The sequence below is a fragment of the Pundamilia nyererei genome, unplaced genomic scaffold (assembly GCF_000239375.1).
Source record: "Pundamilia nyererei isolate P.nyererei 1_Seehausen unplaced genomic scaffold, PunNye1.0 scaffold00063, whole genome shotgun sequence".
In the NCBI taxonomy this organism is placed as follows: domain Eukaryota; kingdom Metazoa; phylum Chordata; class Actinopteri; order Cichliformes; family Cichlidae; genus Pundamilia; species Pundamilia nyererei.
In genome coordinates this window covers 1,599,154-1,618,221 of record NW_005187464.1, presented here as the reverse complement: position 1 = coordinate 1,618,221, position 19,068 = coordinate 1,599,154, and the positions used below count along the sequence as shown (strand labels likewise).

Sequence of the window (19,068 nt, the reverse complement as noted above, 5' to 3'; positions counted from 1 at the left end):
TATATATATATATTCATTTTCTTTGCATAAGCACTTTGAAGATTGAATGATGCGCCTGCTCACAATTCTGTGCTCTATTAAAACTTCTTATGCAGTATAAAAACAGACCCATATCTATAGCGAGCAATGAATGCCAAAGCAAACAACCTAGCTTTAAGTTCATGTAACTGCTTCCATCCTATGCAATGAAACTTTTCTAGGTCCTGCTGTGCTTGAAAGAAAGCCTTGCCTATGTACGGGACATAAACTACTTCAATCTAAAGGGGCAAAGAAATGAAAACAATCAGGGCAAAGTGGATTAAGAACGTCTCTGGAGGAGAAGATTAAAAATGAGAGGGTGAAAAATCCTTCAGGCATCTGTAATGGTTTCATGACCCACATATATATAGAGAGAGAATAATCGCACTCTGCTGGTGGAGCTCAAGGTGTTAAGACGCGATGAATCTGCGATCTGAGGCCATCTGCCATCCGATGTTTTTATATGGAAGTGCTCGGACATAGAATAACAGTATACATGTAGGGCAGAGGGATACTGGTCTAGTCTATGCACTGACTGGTTATTTTCCACACAGGACTTTGGAGAGTTCAATTGGTGACTCATCGTTGAATCATTTAAAAAAAAAAAAAGAAAACACCCACAGGTGATAGCGGGAGCATCAATATGGACACAGTGTGGGAGGAGAGAGTTAAAAATCAGGGGATGCACTGTAAGCTTCCTCAGCATGGAAAAACCATTTAAAGTCTGACTGTGTGTGCTGAAAGCCGGCTCCAGGACAGGCTATTTGGATTCATCCTCACGCTTTCATCTTGTCTTCAACACCAGCGGGAAACATTATTTTTTCACAACACACCTATTTATACATATTTCAGAGGAGCCTAAAGATTTTAGTAATAGCTATTATAAGACAGACAGATGCTGTTCGAATCGACTTTTAGCCAATTAATTTGTCCCGCTAATGAGCCCAGATGAAAAAGCTCACTCGATGATAATCTATAATCACATCACACCAAAAAACACAAGGCACTGTCTCTTCTTACACATGCACACAAGCACATCAGCCACAGCTGTGTGAACGACACATAATATATGGAACATAAACCTATGATGAAAATAATTACCCAAAAACATGGAGCAGCAGCACTTTAAGACCATTTCTGGAAGTCTTAAAATGCATAAAACAGTGTAAATGGGCTAAGCTCTATATTTGAACCAGTATTTCATGTACATCTCACACATCAGTCCTTCCGAGTTCGAACATTTTACACAACATTTTTGGGTGTTGCAGACATCAAATCGAACTAGGCAACGTACACAGAGACGGTTGACGACGGCTCTGCTGTGCATGTGCAGTAAATTAAAGGGACTGCCCAACTTACTGAACTCCATAAACATAAAGCTATGATTACTAATGCATACATGGATGCAAAAAAAGCATGCAAGCAAATGCACGGCGACTGTCTCACTTCTAATCCTGCCACTGGTAATATAATGAGCAGGCTACTTACAAGGTGACACAGTCACTGAAAAAGGCTGCCCTCGTGTCTTCCTATTGTCCACAGAGTGTATAGTGGAAAAATATTTTCAATGAAAATGCTCACACCCTCCTGCTCTCTCTTTTTTTTTTCTCTTACCCCTCCTGCTTTCAGAAAGGGGAGGAGGAGTCTACAGGAAGGTCATTTCATTCAGCACTCACTGTCGTCATAGTGAAGGAGACGGGGAGGGAGAAAGGAGACAGCGTGGTGGGGAGGGTAGGTGGCGGTAGCTGCATGTGTGATTCTGCATTTGTGTAAGACAGAAAGATGCTCTATTTGTCTGAAGGTAAAAAAAAGGGAGTATTAGAATGATCATAGCTGAAGGTGAGGTGTAATTTAATATGACAAGATTAAATACAGCTTCCTCTTTTTACCTTTAATCACACCCCTTGCCCCCAACGGACTGTTCTCATAAGGACATACTGAATAACACTGCCACCTTGTGTCCTTCTGTTTACATAACTATAAAGTCAGCACAGAGAATGTGTAGAAATCTAATATGCATTTAGGAAAATGGGTCTTGGTTGTGTCAGCCTGCATTCAGGTTACAGCTAAAATTAGTTTGACTGCTTCAGAGCTTCTCGGCTGAACCATGCTGTTCCTTTAAAGTGCAAATTCTGGTGTGGGTGTTTTTGTTTAAATCTCCCCCAAAAAACCCAAACCCCAAAACAACAACAAAAAACCCCCATAAAATAAAGGTACCATGACAGAACAGTAACACTAACACTACACTAAAATTTACTGTCCAAAAACACGAATCACAAAGAGTATAACATGCCTGTCTCACCTGAGTGATGCATGAGGAGAGTGGCGTTGGCTTTGGCCTGTTGCAGTGCTGACACCCATTTCTGGCACTCTCCCTCGGAGGTGGCCTTCAGGTGGTAACTCCGGCCTCCGCTGGTTAACACCAAGTGGCAGGTGTCGCCCACCTCGATGTGCGCCGTCGCCAGGGGAATTGTTCCCCGACAAGTGTGTGCCATCTCTGCCTGAGTCCTGAGGGGAATAACAGCAGCGTGTAACAGCAGAACAAAAAAAAAAGCAAGAATACACCAGCCTCTCTGCTCAGCTCCATGCTGATGTGCGCCATTTATAAAATGGAGCAGCTCCATTTTTGACTTATTTCAGTTTTAAAAGAGTCGCAATAAGTGTCATACCAAACAAGTTTAAGTTTCCCTCAGGAGACAACTCTGGACAATATGTACTGTAGGTTAACAATGAGAGCTTTGCCTTGCATGACTTACAAGGCTAAATTTCTGTCCATCCGTCCGCCCGTTCGTCTATCTATCTATCTATCTATCTATCTATCTATCTATCTATCTATCTATCTATCTATCTATCTATCTATCTATCTATCTATCTATCTATCCTCTCTGTCTGTCTGCCTATCTATCTACATAGAGACTACATATAAAATTATATGAATACTATGTTATATATTATTAGTTGTATTATGCTAGGTCCAGTCCCTCTAGAAAGACTAGATTGCTGTTCACTAGATAGATATTTATTACCTTATTATATATAATAATGTAATAATTAATATATCTAGCACTCTATTATAGAATATAATACTATAGAGGACTTCTATGATATGATATTTCAAGAAATATGAATTTCCTGTTGGGATCAATAAAGTTATTCTTAGAGACAGCATCTATCTATTTATAGATAGATAGACGTAATAAGTGCTATTAGACACCATGTTTAAACTTATATAGTTTTTAACATCGTTCACGGGTCATCTCATTGTAGTTATGACTCATGTGATTTTCATTTATTTATTTATTTAGGCTGCTGTTACTAAACCTCTTCCTCCAGATAAGGTATGCAAAAAAGTTTAATTTCCTTTTAAATAAAACTAATTTCTGACATGCTGCTAACAGCTTCCATTATTATTTCTGATATTATTAACTGAGTAAATCACCGTCACCTGTAGTAGGACAGCAGGCCGTTACTGAGCACGAACCACCGCCTCTGGTAGCCCTTCAGGTAGTTGGTCCATTTAAAGAGCCAGCCTTTGTGGGTATCCACGGACGGGAGGTGCAGCCCGGGCAGAGTCGGGGAGGGTAAACTCTTCATCAGCTCGTTCATTTGCCCCTCTCGGCCGGTGCTCCGGCGGGATGGACGGAGGAGAGTCGGTGCAGTTTCAGTGGACTTGCTGCCAGTCAACAGCTGTACCGATAAGCTAGCTGCGAGTGAGCCAGATTATTGCACTGCAACACTGTACCCTTCGCTTAAGCTACTGCCTGCTTGCAGCTGTGTGGTGATGAGGCAGTGTGCCCCTCCACCCGGAGACACTTTGAAAATGTCGGCTGTTTCAGGAGCCAGGGCGGAACAACAGAGCATATTATTGCACGAAACTACTCAGAGGTTGCACTTTGACTGCGTGCAGGGACAGAGGCAGAGGATGTGAAGGAGGGGGGGGGAGAGTGATGACGTCCTTCTCGCAGGGTTGTAGCATAAGGATGCGGGTTTGTGTGTGCGCGCGTGCACGTGTGGCATATGGCATATTTCTACATCGCTGCAGAAAATCATTGCAAAACCACCGAATCACATTTACAGAAGTCTTAATTTAGAAATTGTTGTCGGGGTTGTGAGCTGAAACACACTCCGGAGGCAGAAGTTTTATAATTCAGAGTTAAAAGATTACTTCCTCTATGGGCCCTCAGGTGCACTGCGAGCGTGACGCCGAAAGAGGACACCGTTGCTTCTTTACGTGCCTGTCAGGGGCGTTTCCAGAGTTTATTAAATGGGGTGGGACTGCTTTAACAGATATTCAAGCTTATATGCAGTCCTCTTATTTTATATTGAGTATGTCAAGTAGCAGTTTTTGTTTTCTTCTTCTCTTCTGTTGTCACTTTCTGTCTTATGTTGCCTTCTTTGTGATTTGTCCTGTCTACTTTCATGCCACCTATATTGAATATAATCATAGACTTCCTTTATTCGCAGATCATCGTCTGCTTTTTGTAGTCCAGTGTTCTTTATATTCCTTCTGTGCTTCTGGATGTTTCATAGAATTTACATGTTGCTTGCTCCTCATTTGGATTGTTTGTTAATGGTGTCTGATTCCCCGTATGTAACCACTGCCTGTTTTTGATTAAAGTTCTGGATTTTTGGACTCTTATTCTGTCTTAGAACAATAAGTGGGTGCTCTTGCTCCCGCAACGCTTACAGAATAACAGACCCTCTTATTTAAATACTAAGTAAATTCTACTAAAATGATAAATGCATGAAAATTATTTTTAAGATGAAGGTATTAATTTTTTGCATTTGCCTTCTAATTAAATACATACTCAGCAGCATTAGAACTGCCTTAATTCTTCACAGAATAGATTCAACACGTTGCTGGAAACATCCCACACAGATTTCGATCCATGTTGACATGTTGCTGCAGGTTTGTTGCTCAGTTTTGATGCAGTTTTTATCTGAAGTCGCATCCAGTGTGGTCTTCTGCTGTCGTCCATCTGCTTCAAGGTTCAATATGCTGTACATCCAAAAGTGCTCTTGTGCATACCCTGACTGTAATAAGTGGTTACAAGTGTTTTCCTGTTAGTCTGAAGCAGTCTGGACATTCTCCTCTGACATTAAAAAAGGCATTTTCATTCAGAGAATTGGTGTTTTCTGTTTTTCCTGTATACCCTGGAGATGGTTGTTTGACAAAATCCCACAACCCAAAAAAATAAATGCAAATGCAGTGTGGTCTACACCCCTAAATGGAATAGTTTGCTGAAATTTGATTGGTTAGATTATTGTCTGTTGAAAAGGTGAGTGTACGTTTAAAGCTATTCCTTTGTTTGTATTATTAGTATTACTATAATATACCACCAAAGTGACATATTATACACAAATAGATGCACATATTTGCATATATGCAAAATATTTCATTAAACATTAATTAATTATTTTGATTTATAGCTTTATTTTTTCATAAGCTTATTAATCACTTCAGATTTTGACTAAAAATGACCTGAAGCAGGTTTTTAGTGTAATTAAACTGACATTTTAAAAAATTCCAGTAAAATGTGTGCATCACAGAGCCAGTGAAATCACAACAAACATTTTTATTTTTGCTTGCATTTCTTGGAACCTTTATTTAACACGTCAAAATGGTAAAATATTCAACTATTATTGTACGGACGATAATTTAAATAAATACCATGATTAATTATCATTAACAAATGCAATAAGCGGTATCATCAAAGGAAGAAAGACCTAAGACTTTTTGTCTTTTTTTTCTGTAGTATTTCAGTGTTTTTTCTTCTTCTATAGATTACAGGGGAGGTTATATTTAAATAAATGCATTAATAAGTAAATAAGCAAACAGCAAAGTTGATTATTTTCATTTGGCATCATCGCAGTTATCTGTGAAAACTTTCAATTTCTACAATCATTTCTGCAAAGTGCGTTGTGACAGCCTCACAAAAAAGGGTTGCAATGGTTTAATTTGTCTTTAAATTTACTGCCTAAAAGTACTTCTTTCATCACAAGGAGAAGAAATTTAAAAAACAAACAAACCCAGAGGCATCCCATTATTAGATATCGTCATAAAAAAACAACAACAACAACAAAAAAAATCTCTATGGCACTACATCAGGATGCTTGATATGGTTTTTAGACGCTGCTGTAACATCTGAAACTTTACGTTGCACTGTATTAACTGTTTAAATACCATGTTGTAAGTAATGCAAAAACCAGTTTACACAGCACAGTGTAAATGAAATATTTAAATCAAACCCAACTGGTGCGATGAGTAGTGCTGAGCAATGTTTCACCTACAAAACCCAAATAGCAGAACAAGGACCGCGAGCCTCTGTATACTCAGAAGTCTGCTGGGTGCAGTAGTAAGGCAGTCAGCACAGCCGATAACATTTAAAAACTGTCGTGGTGAAAAACGCTGCTACAAGAATGACTTTCAAATCAATTGTCTTGAAGGTTTGTTTATCACAGTGCGAATTGTTCCAACTTCCAGTAACCTTCCGAACTGTAAAGTCTGTTTCCAGTCATATCCGGTAATTCAGAGGTTTCAAAGTAAGCCGTCTTGCTCAAAAACGGAGGGCAGCAGGGAGAAGTCGAAGGGCACAAACTTGACACCGGTCCCGTGGTAGAATTTGTTCTGAAACTCCACCCTGAGATCAAACAGAAAAGTGAGAGAGATCACTTTAACAAAGGTGGACTAATTAACGATGAAGGCACACTTGATTTTCAACTCAGTATTATCATAACTGATGCTTTTGCTTTATAGCTAAATAACAGGCATGATTATATCATTCAACTTATCTGCTGCTTTAATAGTGAAGACACGTGAGCTTCCAGTTTAGCTACATGAAAATAAAAGAACTGAAGAAAATAATATTTGCATGTTTTCATGGGTAAACAGGTGAATACATTCACATGTGTTTCTAGCAGTCATAGCATTGATTACTGGTTTGATATTATTATATTTGTAGTCTTCCCACTGTCTCCCTGTCTTGTTTGTATGCTCTATGTTATTACGTTTAGGGCTAGTCTTGTCTCCAATGTTTTCTTTTGTTTATTTCCTGTCTGAAGCTTTCTTTCACCTCTTGCACTAGTTTAACTTCCTGCTTCATGATTATCTGCCCTAACTGTCTTCAGCTGCGTGTAATTGCTTTCATTTGTGTCTCATTTCTCTTGTTTACCATCCCAAATTAATCCTCTGTGTACACTCAGCCCTGTCTTCCTTATTATTTTCACTGGATTTTCCTCCTGTGAGCCTTTTGACTCCAGAACTATCTCGATTCACAGCTGATTTTTGGCTTTTTGCTGTTTAGTTTATGGCTTGTACTTATTTTAAATTGTGTTTTTAGTTTGTATTTGGGTCCAAAAAATGAAAGGATGACAGTTACAGTCTACAGCATCATAGTAAACTCAGTCTTACACTCAACATTAAGGAAACTGTAAGTTTGCCTCTTCTTTAAGGCTCAATGACTCAACAAAACAAAACAAAAAACAACAACAGCAACAATAAAAAAAAGTCCCTGCATTAAGACTTCTTAGAGGTTATTTCATGCCGGAAAAAGTTTCCTGACATCTTCACGTGTAAGTTAATGTTTCAGCTCTTGTTCAAAACCAAAAGCTACATCAACCAAGCCTCTTATAATGATTCACAAATGAAAAGGAGATTAAAAATGTTAGACAATCATTATTTCAAAAGATTGTTGATCATAAACTCATCACGAAGCTACAGTTACTGAGCTTTTGCCACAGAGGCCCACAGACTGGAACTTTCTCTAATCTAAAATCGGTGGACTCTGTACTTTCTTTAACTCATTCACTGCCAGCCATTGGCAGTGAATGAGTTAAACCCATTGACTCATGCACTGCAATTGACGGCTATAGACGTCAATGGCAGTGAATGAGTTAAAAATGCAGATAAAAATGCATCTTTTAAAACTTGCCTGGTAACTTTTTATTTTTGTACGTTTTTGTTGTTCATCATTTTTTGCTGTGAAGCACTTTGTGATATTTGTCTTGATAGGTGCTATATAAATACAATTTTTTACTTCCTTACATAATCAGGCTTATATGAGTTTTTAGCTCAAGAACACAAACAAACAGTACCACTACCTCTGCACTCTTATACGAGATATTTAAACTCATTTGGGAAAACAGCCTTTTCTGTTGATTTATGACTTTAAGCTTGTACTGTTTTTGCTAATTGTGTTAATATTTAAGTATTTTAAACGCCTAGGCTTTAGGGGAGGAGTGCCAATCTCATTTAACATTGCAGACCACATTGATCTTAAGTGGGTCAGACCAATGAAACCCCCCTTTCTGTCAGTGTGAGGAAGTTTAACTACATACTGGATTGCTCAGATATCTTGATATATGAAAAAGAAGTGCAATTTTTACAGTCTATCACTGTTTTTTCTATATGATAACAAATGTTCATGTAGTAAATGTAAGACATCTGTCAGCAGAACTCTTTGGGATATAAATGTTTTAAGTTATAAAAAAAAAAGTTCTGGTAGCTTATTGGTAATTAAATTGTTTATCTATACTTCATTACTTTGGTGTAGCATAAATGGACATAGGGGAAGACTTTGTCAGGCTCACTGAGAGGTTTTGGAAAATGTGAAGTGTCAAAATTTTTAAAACATCGCTTTGAGTGAGGTTGGAGTCTTTCAGGCCAATTCTGGCCCCTGGGCCTTATGTTTGACACTGCAGCTCTAGGGACTGGCACTGAAATGTAGCTATATTATGTATAAATATCCCATCAATGCTTTGGTTTGTGGTGTTGCTCATGCTAGGTTCATCAACATAAGTAGGGACCAACCTACACATTACACCTACAGGAGCTGCTCAGTCGCGCATGCCATGAAGCTCCCAGTGCACAGTTTTTGTGCTGATGTTAATATCAGACGAAGTTTGGAACTCTGCAGTTACTGAGTCAGAGAGTGTCGGTGGTTCCACCGTTCCACTGTGAAGTAACACATCTTTCAGTTGATCGTGAAATTCAGCGAGCTCTGTAGAACGACCCATTCTTTCACACGTTTGCAAAAACAGACTGCATGATCATGGGACATGAATTTATACACCTGTGGCAGTGCGACAAAAAACATCTAAATTCAAAGGTTAAGAAGTATGGTCCACTTTTGTTTATATAGTTTATCTGTCTGTATGAAGAAAAATCACATACAGATTAGCCAGTGCAATAAAGAGGAGCACACAGCCTCACCAGTGAAGTCGGAGAGCGTGGAGGAACGCTGATAAGCCTTCCATGACGAGCAGGATAGACACCGTAAGCGTGGCGAAGAGGCCGAACACAGGGACCAAAAGCACTACACCGACTTTTGTGGTGATCCTGAAACCCAGGCGCATTACCATGTCCCACAGCACCTCCGACAGCTCTGAAGCCGACAGAAACAGCGCACAACAAATGAGATTTACAAAAATGAAGGCGTACCAAATGTCGAGAATTGCATAGTAAGCAGAAAGAAAGAGGCACAGGCAGCTCGTGGGAAGACGGCTTGACCTGAATGCACTTACGGGCATGAGCCAGGCTGAGTGCCCAGAGACGCAGGTAGGACGCAGTGTTGGAAATGCAGCCCAGGCAGTACTCTATGGTGTGAATGACCTGGTGCAGCAGCACATCTGCAAAGTCAAACTGCAAAACAGTTCAGATTATGTATAAAATATTAAGCCTAATTCCTACTGTTAAAAAAGGTTAGGATTTATTAACGTATGCTGTAATGCTGGTACTGAATTAGCTCCACTGGTGGCCCTGTTCTGCTGCCCTACTTTGTCTTGTCTAATGCTGAATACCACAGGTACAATTAGCAAGGTGGATAGAAAAATGAAGACACACTGAATCACACTTAAACCGACAGATTCCTTAATGTAAGAGATCATTTTTCTCTGACCTCTTTGGGAAGAGCTTCTCTGTTGGTCACTTCATCAAGTCCCTCCTCTTCATCATCATCATCATCATAGGATGGTGCTGTGGAGCCGTCATCCTCGCTTACACGCCTCACCCTCTCATAACCCTGAGGTGTGGTAACAAATACTATTTTTAGGTACTGAATAAAGATCCAAAATAACAGACTGCGGTATTTTGGACTAGACTCACTCTGCGTCTGCGCAGCCCTTTGCCTCCACGGTAGAGCCAATACAAGTAGAGAGGTTTTCCGAACAGCAGCACAGGAACTGACAGCATCGCTATGACAAGTAGGAAGATTTGCAGGCCAATCTGTGGAAGCAAGGCGGCATGCTTAAACTCATGCTATAATGAGTATCCACCCGAATAGAAGCCGATCGACAGATTATTATTACCAGGACACATACCTGCCCTGGGTATAGACGAGTGATATCCTTCCCCTGCATGACAAACATGTTGATGAAGTGGATGAGGATGCTGGGCGCCTGGCTGGAGTAACGTGCATCAAACATCAACCACTTGTATAAAATCATGAAAACCAAATAGCCAAAGAGACACAGCAGGAAGAGCAGCTCAGGAAGAAACAGCAGGTAGACGTTGAACTTCTGTCGGAAGTGCCTGAAGGGAGAAAAAGTGTACAGGGATAAAAGAAAAAGTGTTATGACTTAATGTAAACAAAAAAATAAAGTAGTTTGTGAGTAATAAGACCATAGCAGGAATGCTATGTGTGTGTCACTGCCTGCACACGTGTGCTGATGTAATGCAAAACGGCAATACTGCAGCTTTTTATTGTATTCTACAGCTTAGTAATATTCTTTGGTTTCTGAGTTGCTACCACTTTAAATCCCAAATCTCAAAGATCGTCACTGGAATTCTTTTCTTTCAGTGCCTCCTGGGATGTGAATCTGAGTAGATTCACATCCCAGGAGGCACTGAAAGAAAAGAATTCCAGGTATGATTCCTAGCCATCATCTTCCAGCAGAACTCTGATCACCAAACTTCATTACTTCTTTGTCAACATGGCCTGGTAGCAGATGATGATGATGATGATGATGAGATAGCCTTTATTTTTCAGTTGCAGTTTCCCACAACCGAGATGACAGACCTTGCCAACCATACATACAATACACAAACATCACATTGGGGAGACAGGTCAGGCTAGGGGGAAAAAAAACATTGAAATGTGTAACACAAAAGGATAATACAGGAATGCACAGATATCAACACACCATAGCACAATAAAACACAGACAAGCAACATGGGAAAGTGTTCCAGTGTGTACAGCTGATCTGGGACCGCTGCAATCTTCGATTGCACCTCCAGCTGATCCGGTGTCCACATCGGATGGGAGGTAAGCATGGGAGGAGGCGTTGGATTCGGGGTAGGGAGGGTGATAGTGAGGGCGTATCAGTGTATGTGTTTCGTGCGTGTACATGTGTGTCTGTGTCTGTGTGTGTATCCTGTGTTCAGCTGAGAGAAAGTGTCACCACGCCCGGTTAAGCGTCAGTCAACAGTCTCCAGTGGACTCAGGTGGCCTTGAAGGAGGTACAAAGAGTTCTGACAACAATCCTGTTATCATGGGAAGAATTTGTTGTTCCAGTCAGCTTCAACCTTGGCAGGCCTTCAGCTGGCACCAGGGGGGCCGCATGAGTGAAGATGGTGAATGTTTGGGTTTCGTGCGAACAACTGCATCCAATTTTTACAGTTGGTCTAGTGTCCATCACTGGTCACCAGTTCTCTCAATTCCCGTTGTTCTTCTCCAAGATCTTATCCATATTGCGTTCAAAACAGTCTGAGTACTCACAGCCCAATCGTCTATCATGTCGGCCAGCCTTATGGGATTTTGAACAGCTGTAGCCGCTTCTTGTTCTTCGATAAGCCAGGTCCAAGCCAGCTCCAATCAGCCCGAACTCTGCAATCATGGTTCCAAATTGGTAGGTGTCGTTTATTGTCCTCCATCGAGAGTGTCGCCAGACACACGACGCAACCGACCATCGAGTATCCGGCAGCAAACGTCTCCGCAGGACAATCGGGCTCTCCCAAGCCCAGCAGGGTGTCAATTCCATTACGGGACCAGTTGATCAAATCCATAATTCTTTAGGTTTTAGAGAACAAGACTGAGAAACTCTTTGAGGGTTAGAGTTAGACGAGACTAGACAAACACATAGAAGCAGCAGCAGGCAAGATAAGGGAGGGAGAGGGGAAAGATGCGAGAGCCAAAGAGGGAGATATATGAAGTAAAAACTATTTTCTGAGCCACTTACAAATGGTTGAAGACACTCAGAACCACACCGAAGCTCATGTGAATGACTCCGATGACAACTGACATCTTCATCTTGTAAGAGTTGAGGAAGGACAGACGGTTCACTGCCAGGTTCCATATCTGATGGTGTATTAAAAAGCATTTCAGTGAAAATGACAGAAGGAGGTTGTATTTTGAGTATGATGCCTAAGTGCAGTTACTCACAGGATCGATGCCAAATGGGTACGGTCCATTAAAAACACCACTGACATTAGGGTCTAATGTGAGCAAAGCATTTGTTTGGAGCGTTTTGTTTCTACAGAGTAAAAAGACAAAAATAAATTAGAAACAAGTAAAAGGACTTCGTGCACTGATATGTTTAAGTGTGCGTTTGCACTGATAACTCACGTCCACTGACTATGAGTGAACATAGCCTTGATGCTCCAGCCAGAGCCAAATATATTAAGAGACTTGGAGAAACAGTCGTTGTAAATGAGGCCGGTGTAGATGGAAAAAAGCCCCATCATCAGGATGATGTAGCGACCGCTGAAAAACGTAGCCCATATCTGAGAGCAATGAAAATGATAAGCCCAAGCTGATTTACGATACTCCAGCTCTGCATTATAGATGATCATAACAGGTCATTCCCACCTCATTACTGGAGCGTTTCTTCTTCTGCTTTTTTTCCATCAGCACCATCCACAAGGCGAAGAGGCTCATCACCATCCCGTGGCCGAGGTCACCAAACATCACAGCAAACAGAAACGGGAATGTGATGATGGTGTAGGGAGCTGTTGATGATGGAAACATGATCAGCTTATTTATTCTGAGCTCCTTTCGAAAGAAAACAAAGAGATGCTTTTGCTGCTATTCACAAAAACACAGTATGACTACTTCTTCTTACCTGGGCTTACCTCGCGATAGTCCCCCACCCCATAGGCCTCCACAATGCTCTGAAAACCAGCAGTAAACTTGTTGGATCTTAAGAGGGTGGGCGGAGTGTCAGTGCTCGGGATGCGATTTACAAAAGACGGTACGGTGGCGTCACCTTTTCTCTGATGATAAAAGACGTACAACATCAACAGGGGCATTTTATAGACCTGTGATATTCTAAACCTTTCTGGCCCTTAACTTCATTATTATAGTCAGGTAATCACAGGAACATTTGTTCTTTTCTAGGTGAGAGATTTTATATTAAAGCAACCAAATAAGCTGAATAAAGCAGGAGGAATGGTACAAGAAGAGAAAAAAGTGCCTACTGAAGCAAAAACCTGGAAAAACAAATGCTGCAGATAATAATGCCAAGAGAAAAAAACAAGAAACATTTTGTTTTACAGTACAGTACACAGAGTCCTCGGGGAAAACATTAGTGTGATTCGAACAATTCTAACTTATTAATTTAAATGCCAGACTAAGGATAAAATTGTAAAATCTTACAATTTGGGGAGCATTAAAATTATTTTGTTTGAATAATAGCAATAAATATTCAGCGTTTAAACTCAGAACGTTGTACTCACTGAGCCTTCTTCTAGCGCCCCCCTCAGGTTTGCGAGGTCACTGACGGGACACCACACCTCGGCAATCAGACACTTGTTGGTGACATCGAAGCTGCAGAGGTTGAGGATGTGATAGATGGCTTTCATCTTTTTCACCTGCACCACCCAGGTATAGACAGATTCTGAGGCCTTCTGCAGAACCTGCCTCAAGTAGTCTTCAGTGCGATGAAGCACCTGCAGGACACAGCAGTTAACTACAAGCCAGCTCTGAACTTGCGATGATTAAAAAGGGCTTCAGTCCTACATTGTTAAGGTCTTGGATGCGCGTCCTTAAGCTGTCCAACACATCGGCTCGCTCCTCATCATTCTCAGGGTGTGGATAAAGGTGGCAGTGGTAACTGAGGGAAACAAAGGCAGATGTCCAGGCTGATAATGATGGAGAATATAGTGACTATTAAAGGGTAAAGCTGGCTAATTCTTACCAATCGCAGATTTTTTGCACTTTCTGTCCAATTTGGTCTCCCCAGAACGAGATGAGAAACACCACACTTTTGCTTATCTCACCCTGAAACAGCACAGTTCAGACCCGTTGACACTAAAGTACTCATGCTGAGCTCACGCTAACAGAACACGTCAGCTAATTCTTACCTGCAGTGTAATTATTAGATTTCCTCACAACATTAAGACGACATTCAAACGACTTACAGTGTCAAGATCGGCCAGGTTTTCGTCGACTTCTGCGTAGCTGAGGATGGTGTAACCCTTACACACTCTCCACAACATCCGCTCAAAGGCCTCCACCTTCACCCGCTGGATCAGACCCGAAACAAACCTACACCCAGGACAGATCAGGTAAGGTTTTGCTTTTGTTTTTCGTTTTAAAAATGTCCGTGGAGGAACTTTACGACATCTGGTCGAGTGGCTGTGAATACATAAATAATACGGAGCTCACCCGAGCTTGGCGCCGAGCCTCTGCATGCCAGTGGATCCTGTGACCGAGTCTGTCTCCATGGTGGGGAACTCTTCATACTGGTTACCAAGAGCCTCATGCTAATTATAAAAAGGAACATGTTTCATTTATGACGGCTTCCATCCTCGCACACTTCTAGCACACAAAGCTGATGTAATGTTCACACGCTGGACTGTAATGTTTACTCTCACAGCTGACTGTCTCACAGCCCGGGTGAGTCAGGTGGCGCTGGTAACAGCTGCACTGTGACCGTGTTATTAATTAAAGTCAGCATTAGTTCCAGCTCTGTCACTGAGGGAAATAAAACATGTCAGCGACAAGAAAACAAGATGCTGCCGGGGAGGCGAGGGTAGGCGCCTCGCCGAAGGAGCAAGGAGCAAGAAACTGATGCGAGAAAAGATCAAAGAGACGGAAACGCACTCACTCTGGAGCGGCTGTGGATGAAGGTCCGCGTGATCTTCAGCATGTGCGTGTATTCGGTGAGCTCGAGGAGGTTCCTCTGAAGCTTCTCTTTGTTCTTCGCCACCTCGCTCAGCTCCATCTCCAGCCTTTGAAGCTGCTCCTGTACATGACAAGGAACACACCAAAAATAAATAAAAAAATAAATGAATAAATCTACTCACAGTATTTTATTTCATTCAGGCAACCACGCCAGTGTGCAGGAAGCATGCGTGCAGGAAGCATGCGTGCAGCAGCGATGAGAGGCTTGTGCTTGTGACGCCGTGAAAGAGTGACCCATATTTGAGTGTCTGTCATTTTAGACAATCAGATATGGGTCAGCTGTGATTCGCTCCCAACTGCAACAATCAACAGCAGGCTCGGTCTGCTGCTGAGGCAGGAGGATTCGATTAAAGGCTGCAAGCCTTGACAGCATTTTAGTAGCAAAAGAAGCAGTTCTCACATGAAACTGCTCACAACCCTTGTGGATTTCCGAGTAACCGGGTCATGATTTGTGAAATGGCACATTGCTGCTTTTTAAAAAATATTATGATCATTTTTGTCACGTTGTGCACCACAAAGCCAATGCTACCTAGTTTCTAGTTTATCTATGTGGAGAATATTTGCTTTTTGGGTGAGTGAGCCTTTAGGTCTCAGTTCATCAGCTGAAAAACTGTTCAGTTAACTTGGTGAACCAGCAGATTCAAGTCAAAGTTTATTTCTAAGACTGCATTTGCATAATAAAAGAAAGGGTACTCTGCTCGACTGGACCCGAAAGGAAAATGAGAAAAGTAGGTTTTCAAAAGCGTTTTAAAATGACTGAGAAACTGGGCAGCTCACTGCAAAAAGGCAGGTTGTGCCAACACTGAAAAGACTCGATCGCCTCTGCTTTCAAAGCCTGGCTCTAAGAGGAGCTGGCTCGTACACCTCTGTGCTCTGGCAGGATTGTAGGGTTTCAAAAGTTTAAACCACTGAGACTATTAAAAACAAGAAATAACATTTTAACTGGTTTTGGTAAATGGAGAGCCTAAACTGGAATATTGGGACCAATTTTCTACCATTTCGCCGCCGTGTATGCAGACGCAACCTTCACTTGAGTTATGTATAACACAAAACCCAACAACAAACGATGTCATAATGGGCTACAGGCTGAAAATAAATGAAAACACGTTTGTCATCAGCTGCAGTTAAGTTCAAGAAGTGAATTCTATTCACTTCTATTGGTGGGATCGCTGAGACAAACTCGTGCGGTGCAGACAAACTTTATAGACTAGCTTAAATATGTCTGAAATATATCTACATCATGATGAGATGAACAAATCGTTTATCCAGCAATTGATAAGCGACGAGAAAAAACAAATTGCTTTTAAACAGAGATGTGAATGTTTTATTTCTTTAACCCTCTCATGAGACTAAAATGGGCCAATGGGGTCATTTGTGATAATCCTATGAGTAGTTCATGCCTGGCCTGAAGCTCTGGATCACATACAAAAAAAACCCCATAGGCATGTGTGTTAATTTTATCTTCATCATATCAATGCATACAGTAAGATAGAAAAAAATGAACAATAAGTACATAATTATTTTTCTTTTTTTACAAGCTCAGTTTTCATCGTATGAGAGAAAGTAATTACTTCCAGATACTTTTAGTGTCACACATTGCAATCACTAAACTAAAAATTGTTTAGAAAAATGTATTTACAAACAACAACGTACAGGTAACATCACTGTTTGTTTTATCATTTATAATTTGTTCTAAATGCTATTTAGAGCTTGATAATCCTGTTACTCTAGCTAGTTTATATAGCAAGTCTCATCCAGGTTGATTAGGGCATCTACGAGGAGTTAGAGAATAGATATTATAGTAAGAAGATACAGGAATACTGTTTGTCCATGACTCTATATGTGCTTGTCATACCTATACAGTTTCCTTTATATACAACAGGTATTCCAGTGTAATTAATTAATAATAGTTTTCAATCAAAAAACAAGAGGAATTCTGGCTCCTCACCGTCACCTGAGCTATTTTCATCATCACCTCAAGTTTTCTGCAGCTCTGTTAGCCACTGTTCACAACAAAACATCACAATGTAGCGTTTAGAGGCAGAAAGTTACAAGCCAATCAAAGCCTCTGATTAAAAAAACAAATGTCTAAATGGCACTAGAGGGTCGAGTTCTGGAAAATCACTGAGTAGGGTATTAAAATGAATGTAAATCCTGCATTACCCCCACTTCCCAATATATTGGCATATACTCACCATGATCTCCAGGACCTGTCTTGGGGGTGGAGCAAGTGGACTCTCATCCTCCTGTGGAATGGCTATTTTAGCCTTCTGGATCTCCCTCAGGAGGTAGCCTGTGCACACAGATTTGCTGATTGTTTGTTTTTCATATTAATTACTACTTAGCCATCAGAGGAAGCGGTGAAGCCTAAATCTCTGAGGGCAAACTTTTTACAAAGCACAGTCAACCACGACTTTCTTGCTACCCGAGTAAATTAACTGTACAGGTGCGTGCTCAGGGTTTGGAGCACGCATCCCAGGTGCTCTCCGTTCTTACCCAGAATCCTCTCCATCTCCTCGCATCTCTTGATTTCGCTGACGAAGCGCCGCTGGAATGAGCTGACACTCGGGTTGAGCTGAAACAAGAGGAGCATCACAAGTCAGACGGATGCAGATTACTGCATGATGCATACTAACATCATGGTGAGGTTCAGCAAAGTGATGTGTTTTTTTTATATTATTAAAACTCTATCCTCCTCTTGCTGGCCAGGTATAGACACTGTATATCATCTAGATAGATGCCCCGTCTTGCTCCCCTCCCTTAAATATGCATGCATAATCAATTAAATCGGTTGACAAAATGCAAATACTCTTTAAACTGGTGACACACATCTTCCATTCACGCAGTGAAGTGTTTTGTCTACTTACATCTCGGAACTCGACCAGCCCCAGCTCTCCGAGCTCACTAATGCAGTCATATTCAGAGCCGGACTGCAGAAACAATTGCGCCAAGCACATCTCCTCACTCCTGAACACCATCTTTATCTGCCACACAGACAGATCCTCCTCCGCTGCCTCGTAATCTCCCCCCTGCCCCCCACGGTAGCCTACTGAACGCGGACGACGAGCCGTTCACTACAAGCGAAAACACGACATCGCAACAAATCAGCGAAATGAGCCCCTCAGCCAATTACCTCGCCCCCGGGATTAATTAATGCATCCATATTAATAATTACGATTTTCACAAGAGGGGGGGTGGGACTGTCCTCATACTGCGCCGGTTTGTTTTTCAGCGGGAGGGTCGCCGGGTATCTACTGAATAAAGAGCAGCAAAACAAAGGAAGAAAGCTCCCCGATGCACCTTTTACGCGGAGCGATCGCGGAGAAAGGCGTCATCCTGAGGAATCTTTACCTCTGACACCTGTCATCATCACAGCGCAAAAACACAGAAAGACAAAGAAAAAACCCGAAAAACGACACAACACAAATGGAAACGAGCAACAGGCAAGCTAGAGGATAAATTATCAACCCGTCACGCAGACAAACGGGGCTAAAGGCGGCCTCGCCGGTTAAAAATAAGCCACAGTCAGAAATAGGCTACGGCCTTTATTCGCGCTACGTCGCCCGGCAATTGACACAGATTGCGTCCCCCGGGTTGCCAGGTACGGTCGCATCCTCTGAAATAATCCGTCTTTCTCAGTTTATCTTTAAAAAAAAAGCTACCTCGGAGCTCAGTAGCAGCCGAGTGACCTCACTACATACCCACTGCAGTAGTTTACCAGGCACAGGTATGATTAAAAAAAAACCAAACTAAACTAATATCAAAAATACATAATCATGAAAATAAGCTTTAAATAAAAAAAAGTCTCCTCCTCTTCTCTTTTGCTTAAACCAGGAAGGAGTGACACAGCATACACGTAGCAGAAGGAAACAGAAAAATAATTACTATATATAATATTTATTGATCGTTTTGAATATATGTAATGTCCTGA

General features: G+C 41.4%; 2 protein-coding genes across 2 annotated transcripts in view; both read right to left on the bottom strand.

The window, feature by feature from the left end:
• osbp2a (oxysterol binding protein 2a) overlaps positions 1 to 3,925 on the bottom strand; it is a 13,978-nt gene extending 10,053 nt beyond the window's left edge. The window contains exons 1-2 of the mRNA XM_005735277.1: positions 3,464 to 3,925; positions 2,321 to 2,526 (exon numbers count right to left, since the gene is read on the bottom strand). Of these exons, the coding sequence (XP_005735334.1) occupies positions 2,321 to 2,526; positions 3,464 to 3,624 (367 nt within the window). The 5' untranslated portion in view covers positions 3,625 to 3,925. The remainder of the gene's footprint in view (positions 1 to 2,320; positions 2,527 to 3,463) is intronic.
• A 1,904-nt stretch (positions 3,926 to 5,829) lies between these two features.
• On the bottom strand, positions 5,830 to 18,704 carry atp6v0a2a (ATPase H+ transporting V0 subunit a2a). The gene is made up of 20 exons (XM_013911387.1): positions 18,005 to 18,704; positions 17,634 to 17,712; positions 17,333 to 17,430; positions 15,061 to 15,198; positions 14,619 to 14,716; positions 14,372 to 14,498; positions 14,149 to 14,231; positions 13,971 to 14,064; positions 13,688 to 13,900; positions 13,075 to 13,225; positions 12,822 to 12,961; positions 12,579 to 12,736; positions 12,396 to 12,486; positions 12,193 to 12,311; positions 10,336 to 10,546; positions 10,121 to 10,240; positions 9,915 to 10,037; positions 9,541 to 9,658; positions 9,230 to 9,401; positions 5,830 to 6,659 (listed from the first exon to the last, which is right to left on the bottom strand). Exons 1-20 carry the CDS (start codon positions 18,113 to 18,115, stop codon positions 6,557 to 6,559), a joined length of 2,547 nt encoding a protein of 848 aa, XP_013766841.1. The 5' UTR covers positions 18,116 to 18,704; the 3' UTR covers positions 5,830 to 6,556.
• Between the last annotated feature and the right edge of the window lie 364 nt (positions 18,705 to 19,068).